This window comes from Myotis brandtii, unplaced genomic scaffold, assembly GCF_000412655.1.
Source record: "Myotis brandtii unplaced genomic scaffold, ASM41265v1 scaffold191, whole genome shotgun sequence".
Classification (NCBI taxonomy): domain Eukaryota; kingdom Metazoa; phylum Chordata; class Mammalia; order Chiroptera; family Vespertilionidae; genus Myotis; species Myotis brandtii.
Window position 1 is genome coordinate 4106407 of NW_005357115.1, and position 11272 is coordinate 4117678.

The window sequence follows — 11272 nt, forward strand, 5'->3', positions numbered from 1 at the left end:
TGAAGGCAAGTCTCTGGGAAGAGGTGGGACCAAGGGCAGCTGATTCAATCTCCAGAACAAGGATCCATCACCTCAGGGGGATTTCACAATTGAATCCAAATAGCTCCAACTCAAGGCTCAGTTTGATTTTAAAAAACACTAATCTCCTTATTGTGTTTAACTTGATACATTCCTCCATTCTTTCATTCATTGGTTATCTAACGGGGATTTTTTTTTTGAGCATCTATTAAATGCCAGGTTCCAGGAATACAGAAGCAAGCTAAACAGATAAAAATCCTTTTGTGCTCATGGAGGGAGACAAACAACAAGGTAAATAAACAATAAAAAATATAAGGTAGTGAAAGGACTATGAAGAGAATTAAGCCAGGGGTGAAGTAACAGCAAATAGGGGGTGAGAGGTACTGTATACTGAGTGGTCAAGGCAAGCTCTCTGTGGAGATGACACTGAGGCTGAGACTGAAATGCAGGGAGTCAGCTGTGTGGACCAGGGAAGATCATTCCAAGTAGACAGAGCAGCTGGTACAAAGGCCCTGAGACTTGAACGAGCTTGGTGAGCTGGAGAACCCCACAGAAGGCTGGAGTGGCTGGAGCAGAGAAAGAGAGGGAGAGGGCATCGCAGGAGCCAAGGCTGAGGGAGAGGCCGGGTAGGCTTTGAATGTTCCTTTAGGAGTTGGGTTTTATCCTAAGAAGGGAAGCCAAGGCGAGTTCTGAGCAGGAGGCAACATCATCTGACCTGCTCCCTAAGATCCCTTTCAGAGCCACGTGGACAATGGGTGGCAGGCAGACAAGGGCAGAGGCAGGCAGACCAGCTGGAGGTTTTGCAGAAGTCCAGGTAAGAGATGGTGGCGGCACATGAAACAAGCCTGGTGGACAGGCAATATGTAAGTATTTTTTGAATGAATGAATGAATGAATATACTTGATGTCACCACCTTTGCTTCATATTTATTTATTTACTTATTTTAATATATTTTTATTGATCTCAGAGATGAAGGGAGAGCAAGAGATAGGAACATCAATGATTAGAGAGAATCATTCATTGGCTGCCTCCTGCCTGCCCCCTACGGAGGGATTAAGCCCGAAACCCAGGCATGTGCCCTGACTGGGAATCGAACCAGTGACCTCTTGGTTCCTGGGTCGACACTCAACTGCTGAGCCACGCTGGTGGGCTTCTTTATATTTAAACAATAAGAGAAAAGGCTGTGGACCATCTAGGGCAGTGGTTCTCAACCTGTGGGTCTCGACCCCTTTGGCGGTCGAACGACCCTTTCACAGGGGTCGCCTAAGACCATCCTGCATATCAGATATTTACATTACGATTCGTAACAGTAGCAACATTACAGTTATGAAGTAGCAACGAAAATAATTTTATGGTTGGGTCATAACATGAGGAACTGTATTTAAAGGGCCAGAAGGTTGAGAACCACTGATCTAGGGAGATGTAAGAAGAGCAGTGAGAAAACAACTTAGAATTTTAAAATAGGCACAAAGAAATGAGAGGGGCAGGTAGGATTAGCTGTTTCAGGAAGTGAGGTCAGGCTTGAGACAGCTTTGAGGGTACATTCTAGCGTAGTGGTTCTTAACTTTCTGGGGTCGCTCTTCTCCAGAAAAACATACTTGGCACACACATCTAAGAGTGTATCACTGAGCTTACAGGCCCTCTAAAATGGAGTCTGGGGCCAGGCTCTGGTACAGCAGAGGAGAAAAGACACTTGTATCTGAGGGGCTTAGAAAAAACCCTAGTGAAAGGCAGAGGTAGGAGGGAGCCACATTCAGAGAGCCTTTTTTCCTGGACACGACCCCTTGAACTTGCAGGAATTGAAACAAGCACAGGGCCTCCCACGGGGCAGGTGCTGGGTGGGCAGGGGGGCTGGGTGGGCAGCTTCAGAGGTTCCAGGGTGGAACCATCTGTGACTCAGCACAAAGTCCCACAGGTCTAGGGCTTGGCTGACGAGGTCACCGTGGGGCCACAGTGTAATGTCACCGTGACCCAGCCTCCCTGGCTGCTTGCTCAAGGGTAGGAGCATGTGAGATGTGTACAACCTCTCATGCTGGCTCTTTAGCTCTGTGTGGGTGACGATGGTGCACGTGTGTATGTGTGCAAGGGGGGAGGGGTGTGCAGGAGGAGCACATCTTTGGGGAAATTGAGCAGGAGTTGGGTCTTTTCTTCTTCACCTGGCCCATGTGACTGTTTCAGCTCAGCCCCACAATGCCACTTGCTTTCTGCCCCATTCTCTAACCTCTGAGTCTCAATTTTTCTACCTGCTGCTCCTGTTTCCACCCTCCCTGCTAAGCTCTGTCATTTCGGAGTCTATGGGTCCCCACACCAAGCACAGAGGCCACTGTGGTGTCTCCCAGTAAACCCAGGGCCAGGGCCCCTGCAGCCTGAGACTCAGACCTGAGAGCTAACAGGAAGGACCCAGAGACTGAGTCACTCAGTTCGCAGGAAGCAATGAAAACCATTGCCCCTTGAGCTGGTTCTAGCAGGGAGGGTCGGTGTGCCTGCTTTGGAGCTCATTCTTGTTTCCAAGGGCACCCTAAGCTCCTTAGAGAACTTGGGACTGACCACGACAATTCCGGTTAGGTGGCCTGCTCTGGTGAAAGGTCAGTCCATCGACACAAACTGACCACCCACTGTGTACCTAATGGAAGCCCGTCTCTAAGCCCATGGGAAAGTTGGGAAGATAAAACAAAATCAAGCACATGAAAGAGAAAATAATAAAAGAGTAGAAAATCAAGGGCTATTTGGGGTGGTACAATAACCAAATGCCACAGGGATGCAGAGGAGAGGGCGATGCTAGATGGCCGGCTGTAGCAGAAAAGGTGGGATTTAATACTTTACCACTAAACATTTATATTTGGCAGAATCAGCAGGTTTTACAGGCCCTTTTGTGGGTAAGGGGCCTGCTGGAAGGGAGGGATCAGAAGGACTTGGAGACAGTACTCCAAGGAGGAAAACCGCCTCGCCCGCCCCTCCCCCAGGCCCTCACTTGCGCTTGGCTGAGCCCTTGCTTCCCCTGCCTCCCTTCCTCTCCCTCCCATCTCTGTCTCTTGTCTTTTTTTTTTTTTTTTGTAAGAAAGTTTCTATCTCATATGTCAATTATATCTCAATTAAAACAAAGTTTCTACCAAGAAGTCCTCTTTCTGGAACCTAAACTGACAATGGGTTTGAGGTTTTGGGGGGCCCCTTGTTAACTGGCTTCTCATTCTTACGCTGCATCAGCTAAAGCCCACTGTTGGTTATCAGAAACTTCCCCCTGAAACTCACAAATGGAACTGGGGAAAGGGAGGAGGCCTCCTGAATTAGGCCTCTGGGGTGGAAGGAGACCCCATGCTGGGAGGCAGGGAGTCTGGGGAGGGGTTTAGAAGGCCACACCCTGCTGCCCTGCCCCCCAGCTCCTCCGGCTCACAGAACCCCATTCCACTGCTGGGCGAGCATGTAGGGTTCCACCTGCGGGTCTCCAGATCTAGCCACCACTGCGGGACACCTCAGGTCTGTGCCATCTGTCCTTCTGTCCCGGAGTCCTCAAGTCTGACTGCAGCACAGTACCTTAAAGCTGCCAAAAACCTGCACTGGAGTCAAAAGGCTCTACAGAAATGAAAGGCCCAAACACCCTGCTTGGAGGTCACGGGATAAACCCCCAATTGTTGGATCTGGCCGTTTTCTAGCTCTCTAGAAATTTTTTAAAGGTGTTTTTTCATCCCCTCTTTCTCCAAAAGCAGCCTGTTATAGTTGGGCCCTTCAGGAGTTCTTCTTCTGCTACTCCCCCCAGAACTCTGTCTGCCCAACTTGAGAACCACTCAGATTTAGTGATTTAAATGTTGTCCAGGTTGTTTTCCTCACATGGCTGTCTTTGTTCAAATGAAACCTGACGTGACCTATTGTCTAAAACAGACACTAGGGAGCTGCTTGAGTGGAAGGTGGGGGAGCCCAGGGAAGTGGGAACTGCAGAGTCCACGGCCTTGAGCGTCTCCTGTTCTTGAAGCTAGAGCTCTTTCCAGAGCATTTCAAGGCTTGGAGTCAAGTCAGAGCAGGGAAAGGAGGAAGTGGGGCCTCTCGTGGAGTCCTGCCCAAACACTTGCTCACCTGGCTGCAAAGTTCAGTCACCTACACTTGAGTCCTAGAAAGGCCTCAGAGAGCAAGGGAGGAGAGAGACAGAGATAGAAACATCAATGATGAGAGAGAATCATTGATCAGCTGCCTCCTGCACACCTTCCACTGGGGATCAAGCTCACAACCCAGGCATGTGCCCTGACCAGGAATTGAACCATGACCTCCTTGTTCATAGGTCGATGCTCAACCACTGAGTCACGCCGGCTGGCAGAGAGTGGGAGGTAAGGAGTGGCCAGGTCCCACTGTGGGGCTTTCTGAAGTCCTCCTTCCAAAGGGAAGGGAGCTCAGGTGGTGCTCAGAATGTTGCTAATAGGCTGTGAGCTTCACCTTCCAGGTGACCCGTGGACAGCAGGAGAAATCAGGAGGCAAAAGAGGTAACAAATCCATCCTCACAGAGCTATGTAAACACAGAGTTACTTCCCCTTGGCCTTCCAGAGTCATTGACCAATTCATTCCACAAATCTATACTTGAGGCCAACTGTGTTCAAGGCGACAGGCTAGGGTGATAAACCATGGTTAATGTTTGCCTCTTCTTCTTCAACAGTTTCTAGCCTGTGCCTCCTGGGATCAATAATGGGGTCAAGTCCATTAAGGAGTGCTGGGCTCCCAGGCCAACTGTGCAGTGTGTGGGGAGGGCAGGGCAGAGCTGGACAGTTCATTCTGTTCCTATGGCAGATAAAGGTCCCTCTTTGCTCTCTCAATTTCCATTGCCCATCTCTCCACGGCCCACGGAATACTCTGTCCCAGAGCACAGTGACTTGTGGCCTCTGAGTGCCTTTCCCGATTCCCAGTAGTTTGACTTCCTGGAATGCCACAGCCTAACTGCTACATCAGTGCCAGAGGCACGGCTTGGTAGGTTTGCAACCTTGAAGTCATCTTCGCTTCCACTTGTCTTCCACTCCCCACAGGACTAGCCCCAAATCCTGTTGAGTCTACTACACCCCATCACCACTCAAAAAAGATCTAAATATAAACAGAGTTTATTAATATTATTTCACTGTGACGTTTACTAAACCACTGATTTGGGGACAAAAATTAATGACATATATTTCCAAGGAAGTAGAGATTTAATAGTGATAACTAACTTGGAACAGCAAGGAATGTGGAAAGTTGCCACTGGCTGCTTGATATCCTTGAGAGATGACAAAATAAGACAATACTGTTCTGATAAATCAGCTGGTTAACCATCTGACTACAGTGAAAAATCAGGGTGATCCTCAGTTCTCAGCTACTTTTCAGTAAAGCAAACAGATGCATATTTTTTGCTTAAGAAAATCAAGCTGTGTAGCCCAGCCGGTGTGGACCAGTGGTTGAGCGTTGACCTATGAACTGGGAGGTCATGGTTCGATTCCCAATTAGGGCACATGCCTGAGTTGTGGGCTCGATCTCCAGTGGGAGGCGGCAGGAGGCAGCCAATCAATGATTCTCTCTAATCACTGATGTTTCTCTCTCTTTCTCCCTCTCCCTTCACCTCTGAAATCAATAAAAATATATTTTTTAAAAAGAAAAGAAAAGCAAGCTGTGTTGAGGAGGTTTTTTTTAAAAAAAAAAATTTTACTCAAAACACCTTTAATTTAAAAACACCCAGCTTCAATACCAACTCAAATCCAGAGGTATTTTAATCTCCCTGCCTGCTGACCTCAGAGTCCTCAACGGGTCAGGGATAGGGCCACTGTGAGGAGCATGGAGGAGGGAAGCTGGAAGTGGGGGCTTACCCGGAGACTTGGACCCAGGTCCCATTTGTGGGGAGCCAGCTTGGAGTGCCTCGGGGGACAGGCAAGAACCTAGGACTATCTTGGCTGCTGGCTGGCTCACTGGCCTCCCCTCAGCATCCTGTCCTCTTGAGGAACCATTTGCACAGGAACTGCTCGGTGTCCCTACACAGTGACCTTATGTTGCCGAGACCTTTGAATCTGAAGAATATGGCTTGAGTTTAATTTTTTGGATGCAAAAATTTACTCAAAATGTGTTTAAACAAAAAAGTGTTTTAAAAAAATATAATTTAGGGAGAAATTACAGGAGTCACATGGGGGGTGAATTGCTGATAAACCAGTCAGATGGTCTATCAATATATACCGTGTTGGTCTTTTGTAGTTGTGGAATTGGATTAAAAAACATTTCATTTTGGAATAATTTCAAGCATACTGAAAAGATACAGCTATAGAAATTTCATATCTGTGTTTACTACTTATATGGACACATAGTTTTATTTTTTTTGAACCATTTGAGAGTAAGTTATAGGTGTTAATGCCTCTTTACTACTTAATATTTCAGTTGTGGATTTCCTAAGAACAATAATGTTCTCTTACAAAACCACAGTATAGCCATCAAATTCAGGAAATGTAACACTGATTTTAATCTCTAGATAATATTTCGATGTTGTCAGTTATTCTCATAATTTCCTATATGGCTTTTCACCCCTCCAGTACAGGTCTGCTCCAGGGTAACAAACGATACTATATTCAGTTGCTATAGATTTCTTGTTTTTCACACCATAAGTCCCTTTTTATAGACTAAGATAAGGAATGCAAAGATAGACGTAGCCTTTTATATTTAGTATTCCCTCAGAGGCTTTCACATATGGAATTTCACATGCAACGGAACTTAATAAGTAATTATTGATTTCTATTTCTTGAGAAAAAATTCAGAGAAGGAGCAAGAACATGATAATACAGTTTTACTATAAATAAATTTGGAAAAATTCTGAAATAAATAATAGTAGGGCAAACACTATAAAGATTAGGAGGGAAGAAGTCCACCTAGAATTCCACTATGAAATGGTCTTTCCAGCTTTGGTGGAGAGGGTCCTAGAGAAATCTAGTATTACATGCCACTAAATAAATGTTAACTGAGGACTCACTGGGTGCCCTGTGTGTCCTTCTAAGGAAAACCCACAACTTAAAAAAGAATCAATAATGGCAGAATTTTAGGTATTGAGGAACTTGGACAGGTTGGGATCGGGGGTGGGAGAAGGCTACTTATACATCACAAATCTGAATGTTTTCCCATGGAGAGGCCAAGCTGATTGTGGCTACACCTGCTCTAGAGTAGTGCCACTGAGAGATTATTTAAAAACTAGCTTCTCTCACATGTGCAGAGAAAAGTACCCAGACCACTACAACGGTGGGCTGAGGTGCTGGGAAAGTCACCCATTCCAAGGAAAGCTTCTAGGGGCTGCAGCCCTAACCATGGGGATAGGGGCCCTGAGCTGGTTACAAACACTGTCTGGCTGTTTCCACTCCCATTCTGCTGCCCACTAGGCAAATTTCTTTGCTCAGCTGTGATGCTCTTGCCTCCAAATGATGTTCTTGCTTCTCTTTGGGACGGCTGACTCAGATCTTTCCTGATACCCAGTCCCAAATGCACCAGAGAGGTCACCCTCTCGGATGGCCATTTGTCCAGGGGTGTGACCTTGCTTCCTGTCCCTTCCATCCAGCAGCCCATTTTCCACCTATAGCCAAAATTCCCTTTTGTTTCCATAGCATTTCCTATCACATACAGATAACCAGGGCCCCAGGGCTATGAACTCAGAGCTATTCACCTAGGCTGCTCCTCTCCTACTTCCTGGGTTAATATCACCACCAAATGAGGAGCCAAGGGCCCTGGCTGGGTAGTTCAGTTGGTTAGAGCATCGTCTTGATACCCCAAGGTTGCAGGTTCAGTCCCTAGTCAGGGCACATATAGGAAACAACCAATGAACCCATGAATTGGTGGAATAACAAATCAATGTTTCTCTCTTTCACCCCTCCCCCACTTCCTCTCTCTCTAAAATCAATGTATAAATAAATAAAATTTTTTAAAAAAGAGAAGCCAAGGCACAAAATGGAGACTCTAGACTTACATGCGTCTGTTTCTGTAGTGTTTAAAAACTCACGGAGGAACACAATGATGGATCTATGATGTCTGGGTTATGTAACCACACAGATAATCAAGACTTGGCCTTATTAAAAAGGATGACAGTGTAACTGACAAAAGGCACTGTTTATTAGATTTCTATCTTTGAAAATAATTTTTCTCTATGGTATCCTAGAGCGGGAGTCAGCAAGCTATGACTAGCAGATCAAATCTCGGCAGCCACCTGTTTTTGTAAATAAAGTTTTATTGGAACAGCCATGCCCACTTGTTTACCTGTTGTTTAAGGCTGCTTTCCCACTAAATTGGCAGTTTCAGAGACAGAGACAGAGACTGAATGGCCAACAAAGCCTGATATATTCACTCTGACCCTTTACCAAAAAAGAGTGCCAACCCCTGCCTAAGAGCAGAGGCACTGTGGAAGCAGAAGGAGGTACCTGTTGACTGGCAGGTGTTGCCTTGTGACATGGCGGTCGTCACTGTTTCTGTGGCGGCGTCTCTGACGGCTTGCTCCTCACTCTGCAGGAGGGTGAGGACACACCTCCAAAGGGCAAGTGTATCCTGCAGTCCTAAGGTGACAGAAAGGAATCCAGTTACCTAGGATGCAATTTACAAGCAGGTACAAATACCACTTCATATGCATGGTGGAGAACAGTATTTAATGAGCAACTGTCATTCCTCTTGTCCTGGGTATTCCAAGAAAGGACAATCTGAGAGTCAGAGAGACAGAGACGAGAGACAGAGACGAGAGACGGGGGGGGGGGGGGGGGGGGGGAAGGTTTTAAAGTGTCTTTTCTTTTTTCTTCTTTTTTTTTTGAGGGATGAAGGTTTCTGGAGGCAACCAGTCCCAGGCAAGGTCCCCAGAAGGTGCGGCCTGGCTGACTAAGGCCCTGGGCCTAAGCTGTCCACAGTGACTCACAATTATCAGGAATGAAACATTATGCATCAAGGGTGCTTTGGGGAAACTAGCCCAGTGTTGATATGAGTGACTGAGCTTATATATTCTGAAAGCAAGTTTCAATAAAGATTATGCTTTGGGGGTAACAATGGAAAAAAGGGAAGGAACCAGGATAAAGGTTCCCATATCACGTCTCTGTGGGTCCTACTAACTGACCACCATTACCCCTCGGCAGGGACTCTGTCTAGTCCCTTGCTAGGTGCTGCTGTGGACCACCCTACTAACTGACCACCATTACCCCTCGGCACTCTGTCTAGTCCCTTGCTAGGTGCTGCTGTGGACCATGGAACTGGAAAAGAGAGTGTTTATCTCTGAGCACCTGAAAAAAACATCAAGTCAAGAACACAGGGCAATGAGAAGTCAGGGATGGAAATGTGTGCCTGGGACTCAGCACAGGGAGAGATCACAGTGGATTGGTGTAATCAAAGCAGACTTCATGAGGGAGGTGGGCAGGGTCTCACAGAAAGGGTACATGTGCAGGTGGAATGGACCAGGCTTGTGGAGGATCACAGTGAAGGGCCCGGGAAGCCCGCCACTCAACATCCCTGGCCTTCAATGGAGAACCAGCTCTGTCCTAAGAGCTCTCCTTAGCCTATCCTCTCCCTATCTGTCCACAGAGAACCTGGTATCAGTCACTGGTGCTTCAGTCAGACCAAGAACAGCAATGGCTTCCTCTGTGGTTCCGGTCTCTCTTTTCTGTTATAAATCTGGCTTTAAATATTACTCAGTCTTTCAGAATCTACCCATTCTAAAGTTCTCTAGGGTTTAATATTTTCCCTTTAACATGGTCATTTATGCCTTCAAGAACCTCAACCTTCCCTCTAGTCCATTTCAATTTTTCTTTTTCCTTAAATGACTTTGTTCTGTCTTTGACTTGTCCCCATGCACTTTTATGTCCTTTGTCTCCCAGTTTGGTACCTATTTCTCATATTCTCGTAGGTCATCAGCCACCACTGACCTCCTTCCTTATTGCCTGTAATGCTATAACCAGTTCCATAATTATGAATCATTGGCTTTTTCCCAAGACTCAGTTTCACTCAGGAATACCATGGTATTCCACACACATTTTGCCTGATAGGAGCTAGGGTTAGTTAGAGTAGCCAAAGTCACCCCAAAAACATGCTGCAAAATATTACTCTCACTGGAGAAACTTCACCAAAGTTTATAAACCTTGGTTCTTATTCCTCTGAGCCCAATGATTAAATCACAATCACAGAAGGTCCCCTTTCAGTCCCCGTATGGGTGTAAAAAGAAGGCCTGCAAGTCACTTAGAAGAAAGAATTAAAAGGACACTTGTGCCCTAACTGGTTTGGCTCAGTGGATAGAGCGTCGGCCTGCGGACTGAAGGGTCCCAGGTTCGATTCCGGTCAAGGACATGTACCTTGGTTGAGGGCACATCCCCAGTGGGGAGTGTGCAGGAGGCAGCTGATCGATGTTTCTCTCTCATCGATGTTTCTAACTCTCTATCCCTCTTCCTTCCTCTCTGTAAAAAATCAATAAAATATATTAAAAAAAATAAAAATAAAAAAAAATAAAAGGACACTTGTTTCCCAGCAAGTTCCAGGGACATGAGACTTTATTGGTCTGAACTCCAACACTTCAAATCTGAACCTCACCATCTAAAAGAGCAACTCTCTCCTTTATTCTTTTTAAAAAAGTTTTTTGTTAATCCTCATCCGAATATATTTTTTCCATTGATTTTTAGAGAGAGTGAGAGGAAGGGAAGGTAGCAATCTTTCCAGTCACTTAAGCCAGAAGCCTGGATGTCATCCTCGAATTTTCCTTTTACATGAACCTCAATACTAAGTCATGTTGATTCAACAGCTGTCCTTTCTTTTTCCTCAATGCCACAGCTTCACACTGACCCATTCATTTCTCACCAAGATCCTTGCAACAGGCTTCCCGGAAGAGGTGACGGTTAGGCCTAGTCTTGAAAGACAAATAGAAGTCAGTCAAGCAGCACTTTGTTTGCAGAACTGTTCCCTCCTGATGACTCACTGGGCCCATGTTGGCCCATGAGAAGGGAGAGGGAGGCAGGACACAGAACAGGAAGAGCGTTATAAGCCATGTTAAAGGGTATTTAGATTTTATCCTGAAGGCAATGGGAACCCACTCGAAGGTTTTCAGCATGAAGTGAAATGATCAGATCTGTACCTTAGAAAGACCACAAAAGCTTTTGGGAGCATAAAGAGAATGGTTTGGGGGGCAAGACAGAAAGAAAAGAGGCCAGCCTTGGTTGGGTGGCTCAGCTGGTTGGAGCATTATCCATACATCAAAAGGTTATGGGTTCGATTCCTAGTCAGAGCACATACATACCTCAGTTTCGGGTTCGATCCCTCTTGGGCGTGT

At 46.1% G+C, this 11272-nt stretch overlaps 1 protein-coding gene across 3 annotated transcripts in view; it reads right to left on the minus strand.

The window, feature by feature from the left end:
- THADA (thyroid adenoma associated) overlaps positions 1-11272 on the minus strand; it is a 296168-nt gene that overhangs the window by 37369 nt on the left and 247527 nt on the right. For all 3 annotated transcript variants that reach the window (XM_014538458.1, XM_005864760.2, XM_014538457.1), the window contains exon 36: positions 8403-8534. In XM_014538458.1, coding sequence (XP_014393944.1) covers positions 8403-8534 — 132 coding nt within the window. The remainder of the gene's footprint in view (positions 1-8402; positions 8535-11272) is intronic.